Genomic DNA, 14,748 nt, shown 5'->3' with positions numbered 1-14,748 from the left:
TCTCGGGGGGAGACTGATGGCGCTTCCATGTTGAGCAAGCCGGATCCAGGGTGTGCCTGGAGCACACCCAGAGTTGACCAGCTCTGGGGCCGAGGGCACAGCTGAGCTAAAGGGCCATCCGTGGCCTGAGCTGTCACTCCCAAAAGGAACCGACACCATGACAGGTGCTCGTCAGCAAACCCTTCAGGGGCACCGACCCCACGTCCTCAGGAAGTCTGGCCGACACCTGCCCTTGCAGCGTGGCCCATCAGAAACCTCCTAGAGCTGGAAGCACTGGCAGTCCTTCCTTTCCTCTGGACCTCTCTCTGCAGCAGCCCCTGCTGCAGCCCCGCTTGTCTAGCACGCACCGGGTGCCGTTCTCGGTCCTCCACCTCCCCAGCACCCCACCCCCTTTCTCCCTGGGGTCGGACTGGTGGCATCCCTTTCCCTTCCACACTCTTCTCTGCGTATATCCTCTCTTCTCGTCTCCTCCTCTCCTTCCCGTGGACCCCAGCCCAGCTGTCCCCTTCCTTCTCTCTCTCACCTCCTTCCTCCAGCCTCATTCTCCCTGCTTCACCCCCCTCCACTTCCAGGGCAATGGACTCTCAACATGAACTTGGCCCGCAAAGGGCCCCTCAGGGAATAAGGACCAGGAAGCCAGGGTCCCAGCTGGAGCCACACACACAACAGAGGAAGAAGAGCTCACCTGAAGGAATCGAAGGTGTTGGCAGCCCAGATATCTGTGCCCAGCATGTCCAGAGAGGTGTCTTTGCTGCCATTCTGGAAGACACAGAGAATTAAAGAGGGGTGTTATTTGCCCAGCCAGGACACGGAACAAGTGGGCAGAAGGCCCAGTCCCAGACAGGATGACAGAGCCCTGTCCCCTTGAGCAGCCTGGACATTGGAGGGGGCCGCTGAAGGGTCCCAGCAGGTGTACGCAGCATGAATGAGTCAGGGGGGCCCTGGCCTCCCCCAGGCACAGGCCCTCACTTTGACAGCGTTTGGCAGAGCTGGGTGGTCGGGTGCAGGGCACCCCAGGGCTCTGCCGTGCCAGCCTGTGGCTCTCTCCTCAAAGCTGCCTCCAGGACTGCCAGTCTGACGACGGGGCGTCTCCCCGGGCAGGGACTCTGTGGAGCCAGGCACGCAGGAAGGTCTGCTGGGAGGCTGACTTCCTTTGGAATTAAGCCCCACACCCTGAAATTGGGCGGCAGCAAGAAGCCCCCAGGTGGTGGTAGCTTAGTTGCTCCAGTCGTGTCCGATTCTTGGGACCCCAGGGACTGGAGCCCACCAGGCTCCTCTGTCCGTGGGATTCTCCAAGCAAGAACACTGGAGTGGGTTGCCATTTTCTTCTCTGGAGGATCTTCTTGAGCGAGGGATCAAACCCACATCTCCTTGATCGTAAGCGGATTCTTCATGCTGAGCCACCAGCGAAGCCCAAGAAGCCCAATGGACCAACAATTCCAGCAAAGGAACTTTTCTAACGCTCTGGTCTTTATCCTCTGATGTTCCCAATGTGATTCATCCCACAGACATGACCCAGCTTCTGCGATCTGGCTTCTCTGCCCCTTGGCTGATGATCTCTGCCACAAGTTTGCCAGTTCCCTGTCTTCACTCCAGATGCCACCATCCCTCTTTGAAACCAAGCAGGACGCTATAGGGCCTTCCCAGAACAGACCTAACTCCCTCCTATGTTCCTCCGCCTGCCTCTTGTCTGTAGAAAGACTGTAGCCTCCTAGGCCTTTCCCAAGTTCCAAAGAGTAAATTTAATCAGAGAAATGAGAAAATGCAGAAGCAAGATAAAATAATAATAGTTTAGCCATTAAAAACAATGCTAGGACCTTTAGTACTTCCTCAAGGTCTATGGATAATATTCTGAATCATGTCCTTGGAGCTGCTCTGCAGACACTTAACCCCCACCAGGTGGAAGATATTAGCTGCATGTCGACCACGAGCACGGAGATTCCAGATGGGCTGGAACCAGAAGGCTGGTGATGCTGACGCCCAGTCACCTCACCGCCAACCAATCAGAAGAATGTCTTTGAGCTGATCCCACACCCCTCAACCCCGCTCCCTCACCTTGTCTTTAAAATCCTTTCCCTGGAGGCCTGTGGGGATGCTGGGACTTTTAAGCACTAGCTCTCCTGGACTCCTTGCTTGGCTGCACTCTGCTTCATCACTTTGCTTCCCTGATAGTTCAGTTGGTAAAGAATCCACCTGCTATGCAGGAGATCCCAGTTTGATTCCTGGGTCGGGAAGAACCCCTGGAGAAGGGATAGGCTACCCACTTCAGTATTCTTGGGCTTCCCTTGTGACTCAGCTGGTAAAGAATCCACCTGCAATGCGGGAGACCTGGGTTTGATCCCCTGGAGAAGGGAAATGCTACGCACTCCAGTATTCTGGCCTGGAGAATTCCATGGACTGCATAGCTATATAGTCCATGGGGTAGCAAAGAGTTGGACACGACTGAGCAACTTTCACTTTACTTCACTTGGATTCACTACAACCCAGAATCACTGCATTGGTTTCAGTATATGTAGACAAGCAGACCCAAGGTTGGCTCGGTAACATCATGACCCCCACAGTCTATTTTCCATCACAACAATCTTTAAAAACAATACTTCCACCTCTGCTGACGCTGACCATGTGCATGCCTGATAACCCAGGACTTCACCCCCAGGTACAAACACGGCCGAAACGCACACAGATGCTCAGCAGTCATCTTCAGCATGGAGTACAGCACTGCCTCATTCACAATAGCTACCAACGGGGGACCACCGGACTGCCCAGCAACAGGTGAGACCGGCAAATTAGCTGTGGTGTGTTCACGTACTGGAATATGACACATCAGTGAGAATAAACAAACTACAACAATCGCAACAACAGAAATAAAGCCCACAAACGTAGTAGAGTGGAATAAAAGAATCTAGACATGAGAGCACCATCTCTGATTCAATTTTACATAAAGTTCAAGAACAGGAAAACTAATGTATGGAGGTGGAATTCAGACAGTAACTGGAAAAGGGTCTTGGGGTCCTAGAGGGCTGGTAACGTCTGTTCTTAATCCAGGTGCTGGTTTCGTGAGTGTGTCCAGTTTGTGAGAATCCACTGAACTGGATGCTCTTTCTTTTCTGGGTGGTATGACATTCTGGTTGGATTCCTGGTAGAATCCCCAGCTTTATCTTTATGATGATCTATCCCTGGACCTGTCACTTCCAGGCAACCTTCCTTTGAGATCTTTCCACGGGCCTGGGCCTGGGCAGGCGCTGAAAACACAAAAGTGGAAAAGTCACAGGCCGTGCCTGCGAAGAACGGCAGGAGATGACACACACATGATAGATAGTCACAGCGCAGAGTGAAAGGTGCACTGACTCAAGCTGCCACCGTGGGACCAAGGCACGGGCAACCTTCCTGAGGAACAGAGATGGGCTCCCCCTGAGTAAGGATTCGGGGGGTCAGTGAGCAGAGGGAAAAGGCAGGGAGCAGTCATCCTGGAAACGGGGGCCAGGGGGTGGAAAGGGGCCCTGGCAGGACACAGTGAGGCGTGCCGGGTGACTTGAAGGCCTTCTGGGTTTGGACAGGGAGCCCAGCAGTGTGTCAAGGGGCCCCCAGGCAGGCAAGTCAGCGGTCCCCAACATCACCCCCCCAGTCCTGGTCGGGGCCTACTAGGAGCCTCCCAAGTGCTCCTCAGGGATTGCTGTGGGTTGAATTGTGTCCCCGCCCCACCCTGCCACCACCATTATTCATACACTTCAAGAGACTTTCACGGTCTTCCTCAAACACGCGTTCTCCTCTTGCCATAATGACCCATGTGACCTCAGTGAAGTTACGTCACCATTCTGACTTCAGATTCCTCATATTCAAATAAAAAGGTACTTGAGCATGAAGGACCAACTGCTGAAGGTGGCTCCTCACTGGCACCTGTGCTGAGATGACCCCCTTCCCCACCAGTGGCAGACATCACTAACCAACTGTGGCTTGATTTACATTCTCTAATTAGGGGGCCCCTTGTGTTCCAGGATCAGTCCCTCCTTTCCTTCTGTGAGCTGCCTTGTCACCCTACCCACCCCAACTCCTGGTATCCTGCTCACTTCAAATGCAGCTTTGACATTGCAGGTGGCTGGAGCGATTCACCTTCTATTAATATTAATCAACCCCCACATGAGGACAGCCTCCATCCTCCTGAGACGTCAACTGGCTTGTTCACGACACCCTTCCCAGGCCTCAAAGATAATTATCACTAAGTGTAGCATTTCCAAATGACTTCTAAAGCAAAGGTCAAAAAAAAAAAAATCAAACAAACCCAACCCTGCTTCCAAATCACAAGTCTGAGACGATATCCAGAGTGAAGCGCACACCGTCCTCCAGGATGGTCTTGCAAATTCAGCTTACTTGGAGCAAATTCATCACTCTCTTACACCCACAGAATGCTAGATCTCCCCAAGTAAGATTTTTTTCAAAACATTTTTATTGTGGCCCAATGCACATAATGTAAAATCTACCACCTTAACCACTTTAAGTGTACAGTTCAGTGGTACTAAATACATTTATAACATCGTGCAACCATCAGCACCACCCATTCCCATAACTCCTTTCATCTTGAAAAACTGGAAGTCTATCCCCATTGAACAATAACTCCCCATTTTCCCCTCCCCCAGACCCTGGCAGCCACTCTGTTTTCTGATTATGATTTTGATGACTCTAAGTACCTCACACAAGTGTAACATACTGTATTTGTCTTTTTTGTGATTGGTTTACTTCACTTAACGTCATGTCCTCACGGTTCATCCATGACCCCAGCTACATTTTAAGTTCCTGGACTGCACCTGCCTTCTGTTCTTGTACCCCCACGGTGGCCAAGCTGGGCACACAGCAGGTCCACCTTCGATGCCTGCCAACTGGTGGAAGAGACTCCACCCTGAGAGGCAGAGGCCCTGCTGTCCCTGTGCCTGAAAGACTGATCCACAGATTCAGATGTCCAGATGGAGTGGCCGTCCTGAGATCTGAGGCCCTGAAAGAGTGAGGAACACAGGATGGAGAGAGAATAACCATGAAAAAGGGACGGGGAGGCCACGGCGACACCCGGACTGCAAGCATCTCACAGGGAGGAGTGTGACCCATCGTGAAGGTAACTCACGAACACTCCAGTCAGTTCAGTGCAGTCGCTCAGTCGTGTCCAGCTCTTTGCAATCCCATGGACTGCAGCACGCCAGGCCTCCCTGTCCATCACCAACTCCTGGAGCTCACTCAAACGCATGTCCATCGAGTCAGTGATGCCATCCAGCCATCTCATCCTCTGTCGTCCCCTTCTCCTCCCGCCTTCAATCTTTCACCACCATCAGGGTCTTTTCCAATGAGTCAGCTCTTCACATCAGGTATTCAAAGTATTGGAGTTTCAGCTTCAGCATCAGTCCTTCCTAATGAATATTCAAGACTGATTTCCGGATTGACTGGTTTGATCTCCTTGCAGTCCAAGGGACTCTCAAGAGTCTTCAGCACCACAGTCTAAGTACACATAAAGCTCCTTCTTGGGCTGGAGGCTGGAGGTGGTGGCTATGAGACCACCACCCCTTCTAGCAGAGAAGGGAGGTTCTCCACCACCTGCCCTGTGCAGGGAGCACCAGCTGAGCGAGGTGCCTGGGCATCGCAAGTTCAGGCCCCAGCATCTTCTGAAGCAGCGTCCCCAGCTGAGGACCTACCAGCCTCTGGATTCTGGGGGTCCAGGACAAGGCCCCGCTGGCTGATGATGGGAAAGAGTGAGAGGACAGCAGTTGCAGGAGCGGATGCCCTGGGCACCTGAGCACGTGATTCTCTCTAAAGGGAGGCCCCATCCATTCAACCACGTGCTGTAGTACCTCCTCTATTCGGAGGTGAGAAGCCTCTATTTTTTCAGTACTTCATAGTTTATAGACTCTTTCCACACATTTTCCTCATGTGCGTGAGTGAGTGAGTGAAAGTTGCTCAGTCGTGTCTGACTGTTTCTGACCCCATGGACTGCAGCTCACCGGGCTCCTCTGTTCATGGAATTCTCCAGGCCAGAATACTGGAGTGGGGAGCCGTTCCCTTCTCCAGGGGATCTTCCTGACGCAGCGATGGAACCCAGGTCTCCCGCACTGCAGGCAGATTAACTATCAACTGAGCCACCATGGAGTCCTCATAATTCCCGCCCACCCTCACAGCAACCCAGAGACCTTATCCCTGAGCTGACAGAGATAACCTGAGCCCTATTTTAAATGCTGAAAACTCCGAGACCACTGCAGTCCCCAGCAAACACCCTGCTACTCAACCGTTCCCCCCTCACCCTCCCATGAGCTCAACCTCCGGCTCAGCAAGCAGCATCCCGCACCAGCGGGAGCCTCCATCTCTCCACCTCCACTCCTCACTCGGGCCTACCTCCCGCCTCTATTCCCTCCCCCACAGCACGACTGATTCTCTGAGCTGAGGAACAGAAGTGGCAGGGCGCGCCCCTTTTAGACCAGGGGCCTGGAGCCCTGGCTTCCCACGGTCCTGGGGAAATAAAATGTGCATAGCATTCCTGGAGAAGGCAACAGGGCTGGGCAAGAGTCAGGACTCTTGGGGCCGCTAAACAGGATGTGCAGAGGGCAGTAGGCAAGCTTGTGGCCTCTCTTGCTGAATACAATAGCACGGTGACCCCCACTAAGGCCAGCGTCATAACAGGGCAGAGAGCCCGTGTCTGGAGAAGCCCACAGCGCAAATTCTGGTGACGGGGATGACTTACTTGTTGCTGCTCCCTTTGGCACGATGACTGCAGCACGTAACAAGAACCTGGGCATCTGAGAGTTCTGGGCGATGGGACGTGACAGGCATATAATCACTGCATGTGACCTTTTACCACCCGGGGCTGGAGAAAGGGCCTGGCTTTTGGAAGCAAAGTCTGTGTCCTTCAAGTCTCAGCCCAGGAAGGGAAGAGCTTCAACCAGCAGAGACTCCCTTCTTGGTCCCTTGATGAAGCTGAGGTGGTGACCCAGCTGGTCCCCAGAGGGGCCAGGACTCATTGGTCGAGTGACCGCTGCCACTGAACTGACAGCCAGGAACCTAGTGGTTTCTCACGTCCACCCCAACGACCATCAGCCCCGGGTCGACAGCACCCAGGCGACCCTGGGGCCACCTGCTGTGTAGATTCAGGTCCAGGCTAAGCCCTTGAGACCATAAAGGGCCTCCTGGATGCTCCCCTTTCTTGAGTCCTGGGATGCTTGCTGCTTAGTCGCTCAGTCACATCCGACTCTCTGCAACCCCATAGACTGTAGCGTGCCTGGCTCCTCTGTCCATGGGGATTCTCCAGGCAAGAATACTGGGGTGGGTTGCCATTTCCTTCTCCAGGGGATCTTCCTGACCCTGGGCACCAGTCCTCAAACCGTGAAATCCCCAAAACACAGACAGGGCAGGGAAGAAGGTGGGGGGCCTGGCTGTTCCCTTACTGCTACAGGCGCCTCCGGGTCCCCCCCGGCACACGGGCAAGGCTCTGTGTGGCTGTGTGGCTCAGACACTGTCTGTGAAAGGGCTCGGAGGCCACCCCAAGCTCCTGAAGGTACTGGCTCATATTGCAGGCTGGGCCACTGTGCTCTTCCTGCACTCAGAGAAAACAAGTCCCCTTTCCACCCACCCCGGGTCTTTCTCTCTCTTGGGATCCAGCTCAAGAGCCTTCCTTCCTGTGGTTCTGCTACTTTCTCTTCAGCTGGTGCCCTCCGAGCCTGCACCGACCATGTGCAGCGCACACCCCGGTGGTTGATTTCCTTCCTGATCCACTGTGTGCTCCCAGCATGTTCTAGAAACACTAAGCCGCTGGCTCACAAATGTCAGTGTGCATCAGGATCATTGAGAGAAAGGATGGCTGGCCGTTTAAAAGTAGGGCAGCCGGAGGGGTCCATGGAATATGCTGTTGGAAACAGTGGCTATTAAAAAGTTTCGTGGAGGACAAAAAGTTTAAAAAGGCTCCTTAGTCAAATATTTGGGATGCACAGAGTCACACAACTGTTAATTATTTTATTGCAGAGCTTCTCAGTGCCTTTATTGGTCTTAGATGCTGATTCTTCAAGTAGATGACAGCACACTATGCCATGGTTAGTCACTCAGTCCTGTCTGACTCTTTGCAACCCCACGGACTGTAGACCGCCAGGTTCCTCCATCCATGGGGATTCTCCAGGCAGGAATACTGGAGTGGGTTGCCATGCCATCCTCCAGGGGATCTTCCCAACCCAGGGACAGAACCCAGGTCTCCCACCTGGGTAAAGAATCCCTGGTGGATTCTTTACCATCTGAGCTACCAGGGAAGCCCATGAACACTGACTGGAGTGGGTAGCCTATCCCTTCTCCAGGGGATCTTCCCGACCCAGGGATTGAACTGGGGTCTCCTGCACTGCTGGCAGATTCTTCACCAGCTGAGCTACCAGGGAAGCCCAGAACACTACGCAGCTTTCATCAACCGTCTCTGGCCAGAAATCCACCTCACTCTTCCTTTCTGCTCCACAGAGCGTCCTGCGGGACTGTGGTCCCCCCAGAGGAACCCTAGTGGGAAACAGCCATCTTAAGCGCTCGGTAAACTCTGTTCCCCATCTAGTCTGCCATCCCCTCCAGGGCAGGAGTCCTGGCTTCACCTTTCTGTTGCATCCTCCTGCCTACTCACCCCCACCCCTTTCTGAGTCTTGGGACACAGCATCATTCATTATTATTTTTTTTTTGCAAGGATTCAGTGGTTAGGCACTGAAAGCTCTCCACAAAGCCTCACTGGCTTCTTCAAGAACATTCTCCAGGTTGCAGTTCCACAGCTGGCCCTGGTGACCAAGGCTTCTCTCCGAGTCCCACCCCTTCCCTGAGGTCACTTGGCCACGCCCCCCAGTTGTTGCAATGCCAAGGTTCTGAGGAGCCTTCTCAGAAACAATCACACTTTCCAGTGGATCGCTTTTTAGCACTTAAATGCTGCTGGAGCCTTCACAACAGCCCCTTTAACTGGCAATTAGGGGGCCCCTTGCCAGGGTGAATCATGCTGCTCACAGAACAGATCACAAAGGGCTAATGAGCACTTTACACCATGTGGGAAAAGAAATGGAAACGGCTGCTCACCGTCAGGGGGACTGAAGCCGCCTTTGAAAGGGCCACACTGGGTGAACAGCTGCCCCAGCTCAGGGGATGACAGGCTCCGGAGAATGAGAGCAAACCCTGGTGCAATCCTGGTACACCAGGCACCACGTGAGCCCTTGACATCTGTGGTAGCCCTACGAAGCAGCTGTTGCCATCACTATGTCCATTTCACTGATGAAGAAACTGAGGCTCAGAGAACCTGCCCACATCACAGCTAGTTTCCCAGATGGGGATGCATAGAGTGTGAGGCCAGCGTTTACGCTCTCAGCCACTGCGCCCTGCCGTTACATGAGTCAGATAACTTCTGCTCCCACCACAGAGTTTCCCATAATGCAAGCACATGTCCACATCCCTATGAACACCTGGGTTCTCCAAGCCCGTCTCTTGGGAAGGCAGCACTGGGGCAGGGAGTAAATCGCTTGCAGTGAGAGAAAGAGGGAATGTGGGGGTGTGCGCTGGGGTGGGTAGGGACAGGGGGCTCCATGCAGGAGTGAACGAAATACGATGCGCATGAGTCACTGCACAGTAGAAAAACATGCCAAGTCAGGTGCAATGGGAAAAAAATGACCCTCTTCTACGCTGCTGTTTTTTATTAATATGCAACTCAGAGTCATTTTTGCTTCTGCACAAGACATGCATGTGCACAGGTGTGTGTGTGTGTGTGTGTGTGTGTGTGTCTGTTGACAATCCTAGGCTGCAAACGTTTGGAAAGAAGGCAGAACCTGGCTGAACAGGGTAGGGGGCAGCAAGAGGACTCCCGCCTTTATTTGAGGGGTCACAAGTGAGGTTCCAACTAGAGGGTGTCCGAGCATGTCAGTCTGACGTCCGCTGCACCAGAGCTGGCCAGCCCAGGACTGGGGCCTGCAGCCCCAGGGGCCAGCTGCTGGTCATCAGCTCTACAGGGCCCCACCTCGGTACCCGAGAGATGCGGGCTGCCGCTCCTCAGAAGGCTCATAATCCCAGTCCATTTCCCTCTCTCGGTGCAAAATGTTTTTCCACAGATTCCGTCCATCACAGGAGCCAAAAGCAAGCAACCCCACAGGCTTGGGGCTCCCAGGGTGGGCCAGCCGTTTAAACACTGGACAAGACTTCTCTCCTTCTCTCCCAAGTCCCCTACCCCCAGCCCCAATCTATCACCCACATTAGTAGATTAACACAGTGCTAGCCACCAGGTGGCTGCAAGAGGCCCGAGGCAATCGTCTCTGCCTTGCAGGTCTTACCACCTAGCTGGGGGGGTCACAGAAAAGGAAAAAACAACCAAAAAAACAACACATACTTAAGCACCAAATGACACAACGCATGCCAATGACTCTGGAATCCAGGGAAAACTTCCTGCATGGATGGATGGGAAAGCAGGACCCAAGGCCTGCAAGCTGCTTCCTGGGGCCCCAGGAGGGTTGCTCCAGCTCCTTGGACTGAAGTTGCCTCTTCCCTACCAAGAAGGTTGGACTAGATTAGTGAATCCCAGGCCAGGGTGGGGCAGGAACTGAAACATGAGACACTGGGAGAGTGTTTTACATCGCACAGAATATTTGAAGACCAAAGGACCCCAAAGGCATCTCCTGGACTAAAAGAGAGGCTTCCTGTAGGCTGGGTCTGAGGCTCCTCTTGGTCCCTCAGATTTTGAGGGTGACTTGGGTTTGCTTGAGCAGAGAATTAGGAGGACTCAAGTGCCTATGGAGGTGGTGGGGGAGGGCAGGGCCCAAGGAGAAACAGTCCTGTCCTGACCCCTGCATGTGCAGGTGTGTGTGCGTGCGTGCATGTGTGTGTGTGTTTGGGGGATGGGGGTGGGGTGGGGGTGGGGGCGGTTCGTGTTCAGCACCAAGGACAGCGCCCCCACGTGCTGGTGTGAAAGACAGTGATGGACCTCCAATATTTCAATCCCTCCCGGGTGGCTCTGTAGTAAAGAATCTACCTGCCAGCGCAGAAGATGCAGGTTCAATACCTGGTTTGGGAAGATCCCTTGAGGAGGAAATGGCAACTCACTCCGGTATTCTTGCCTGGAAAATCCCATGGACAGAGGAGCCTGGCGGGCTACAGTCCACGGGGTAGCAAAGAATCGGACACGGCTGAGTGAGTGAGACAATAGAAAGGCCAGAGGCAGGAGAACAAGAGAGGGGAGACCAGAAGAAAAAGCCTCCTGAGTGGCACCGGAGATGAGCTCAGGAGCAGACAAGGCCTCTCCTTTCATTCTGGAACTCTCCTGCCTGTTTGACCAATCTGTCCCTTCTCTCTCTACCCTGTCTCTGAATTAAGACCCAAAGGCTAGGTAGGAGAGGGAGACAGTTACTAAAGTCTGTGGCGAAGTACGTTTCTCCAGTCTCTCGGCTAATTAACCAGGCTTCCTTCATAGCACAGTCCAGTAAAGAATCTGCCTGCAATGCAGGAGATCCAGATTCGATTCCTGGGTCAGGAAGATCCCCTGGAGAAGAAAATGATCACCCACTAGAGTACTCTTGCCTGGAGAATCCCATGGACAGAGAAGTCTGGGAGGCTACAGTCCATGGGATCGCAAGAGTCAGACACGACTTAGTCACTAAACCACCACCGCCACCAGGATTTATTGGCAATATGGGGACGTCCCTGGCATTCCAAATGTTAAGACTTCATGCTTCTGAAGCAAGGGGCCCGGGTTCGATCCCTGGTCAGGGAACTAAGATCCTATAGGCATGGCCAATAAATAACTAAATTAAAAAATTCAAATGGCAATATTATTAGTACCTATCCTAGAGGACACTTCTGGCTGGCTACCTGTCCAGCGTCTGCTGAAAGAAAAGGGTCCCACTCAGCTTTCCCCAGAACTGTGTGCAGAGAAACAATCCCATCCTCCAAGGCTCCTCACTAGGAGGCCTTCTTGGAACTTCCCAGCCCCCATAGACACCTCCCTTTCCTGCCAGCACCAGACTGAGGACCACAGAAGGGCAGGGAGGAGAGGGCTTGAGGGGTCACCTGGCCCAGGGCTGACATGGGAGGTCCGCAGAGATGCTCCCAGAGTGACAACGTGGATGGAGCTGGGGAGAGAGCAGGTGGGGGCCCTCCCCTGCCTCACCAAACAGTTCTGCCCTCTTGGTTTTCTACACGAGATTTTCTTGAAATACTGTGATGAAACAAAAGGTTCCGTACTTTAAAAAATTTTTAGAGAATTGTAAATTCACATCTAGTTGTAAGAGACTTTAATAGAGATTCCATGGCCCCAGTGGTTCAGATGGTAGAGAATCTGCATGCATTCCAGGAGCCCTGGGTTGGGAAGATCCCCTGGAGGAGGGCATGGCGACCCACTCCAGTATTCTTGCCTGGAGAACCCCATGGACAGAGGAGCCTGGCAGGTTAACAGTCCATGGGGTCGAAAAAAGTCAGACACAGCTGAGCAACTAACGCAACACACATGGATGTTACCTTTATCCAGTTCCCCCAGTGGGGAGATTTGCAGACACGTACAGCTCAGTATCACATCCAGGGTGCTGACAGCAATACTGTCAGGAAGCTGAACATCTCCATTGGCACGAGGGTCTTTCCCGCTGTGTTTCTGTACCCACACCCACTTCATCCTGTGCCCTCCCGTAATCATGGGGAACTGCCAACCTGCTCCTCATTTCTATAATTGTATTGTTCTGTTGTTGTTTAATCGCTAAGTCATGTCCAACTCTTTGTGACCCCATGGACTCTTAGCCCGCCAGGATCCTCTGTCCATTGGATTCCCCAGGCAAGAATACTGGAGTGGGCCATTTCCTTTTCCACTTGGCATTTTAAGACTGGGATATTAGTGAAATCATGTAACTTTGGGGGGTTGGCCTTTTTTCCCTCTACGCAATTCCCTGGAGATTCGTCCAGGTTGCTGCGTGTGTCAATAGTCGATTCCTTTTGGTTGCTGAATGCCGTAATTTATTTAACTATTCACCTGTTGAAGGACATCTGGATTGGTTCCAGTTTTGGGCTATGATGAATAAAGCTGCTATAGACATCTGAGTACAAGTTTTCGTGTGAACATAAGTTTTCATTTCCCTGGAATAAACACTCAGGAGTGCAATTGCTGAATCATATGGTACTTGTAGGTTTTGTTTTACAAGAAACTGCCAAACTGTTTTTCAGAATGGCTGTACCATATAATATCCCCACCAGCTATTGTGCGTCATCCAACTTCTCTGTATCTTCACCAACGCTCAGCGTTGTCACTTTTTAAAAAAATTTTAGCCATTCTGCTAGATGTGTTAAGACCTACAGTGAACATCTTCTTGTGTGCTCATCTGACATCTGTATATCCTCTTTTCAGTTCAGTTCAGTCGTGTCCAACTCTTTGCGATCTCATGAGCTGCAGCACACCAGGCTTCCCTGTCCTTCACCAACTCCCAGAACTTGCTCAAACTCATGTCCATTGAGTTGGTGATGCCATCCAACCATCTCATCCTCTGGCGTCCCCTTCTCCTCCCGCCTTCAATCTTTCCCAGCATCACGGTCTTTTGGTCAAAGTATCAGGTGGTCAAAGTACTGGAGCTTCAGCGTCAGTCCTTCCGATAAATATTCAAGATTGATTTCTTTTAGGATGGACTGGTTGGATCTCCTTGCAGTTCAAGGGACTCTGAAGAGTCTTCTCCAACACCACAGTTCAAAAGCATCAATTCTTTGGTGCTCAGCTTTCTTTATGGTCCAACTCTCACATCCATATATGACCATACATGACTACTGGAAAAACCATAGCTTTGACTAGATGGACTTTGGTCAGCAAAGTAATGTCTCTGCTTTTTAACATGCTGTCTAAGTTTGTCATATATCCTCTTTGGTGAAAAAAATATCTCTTCATATATGTTGACCATTTTCTAACTGCACTGTTTTCAGTGCTGAGCTTTGAGTGTTCTTTATATATTCTAGATGTTTGTCCTTTGTCAGATACACGGGCAAAATCTTCTCCAGCTTTGTAATCTGTCTTGTCCATGCTCTAAAAAGGACTTTTGCTTCCAGAGCGAGAGTTTTTCATTTTGACGAAGTCCAGTTCCACATCTCCGTGTTGGTATTTACTGATCATCTTCATTCTTTCCCTTTGAAATCTTTGCAATCCTTGGCATGAAATGATTGTTTATTGTAATCAGGACACTTTCGTGTTATGGAATGAGACTCTGAATCTCATTTAAATCTTCTGTTTTAGCTGGCTTTCTGTGGTACCACTCTGGCAGGGAGAAGAAGGGCACAGCCTCACAGCCGCCAGTGGAGGCAGAAGTCCCGGGGGCACCTGTTATGGCTCAGTGGAGGTGGGAGTGCCAGGACTCCACGTGGTCCCTACTGACCCTGCTAAGGTGGCCTCAGGACCACCAGGCAACAGTGGAAGTCCCAGCTCCTTATTAGAACCTCCTCTGACATATCTCAGCAGGGACGGGCGAGGCACCTCTGTCCCTCTGAGGGAGGGTGGGCATCCAAGCCCCCCTCTGCAGGGCCTTCAGTAATACCATGCGGGCAGGCGAGGGCTTCTTACCAGCCAGCAGGGACGGAAGCCGCAGCTTCCTCCTTGACCTTCATAGACACCACCGCGGTGAGCAGGTTCGGGGGTCTCATTACAGCCCAGAGGAAGGGCAAATCCAGGCTCCCACTGGGTCTCTGCTGGTGGGGGTGAGGACAGGACCACGGTTTTCCCTGCGCTTGTATGAACTCTTCTGTCTTGCTTGGTCACCTTTTTCCTAGACC

General features: G+C 52.3%; 1 protein-coding gene across 3 annotated transcripts in view; it reads right to left on the bottom strand.

The window, feature by feature from the left end:
• The window catches only part of CTIF (cap binding complex dependent translation initiation factor), a 324,563-nt gene that overhangs the window by 210,719 nt on the left and 99,096 nt on the right, over positions 1–14,748 (bottom strand). For all 3 annotated transcript variants that reach the window (XM_055417328.2, XM_055417332.2, XM_055417329.2), the window contains exon 4: positions 686–759. In XM_055417328.2, the coding sequence (XP_055273303.1) occupies positions 686–759 (74 nt within the window). The remainder of the gene's footprint in view (positions 1–685; positions 760–14,748) is intronic.

Source organism: Moschus berezovskii, chromosome 28 (genome assembly GCF_049115385.1).
Source record: "Moschus berezovskii isolate FMDL1 chromosome 28, NW_MosBer_1.0, whole genome shotgun sequence".
Lineage (NCBI taxonomy): Eukaryota > Metazoa > Chordata > Mammalia > Artiodactyla > Moschidae > Moschus > Moschus berezovskii.
This window is presented reverse-complemented; position numbering and strand designations above follow the sequence as displayed.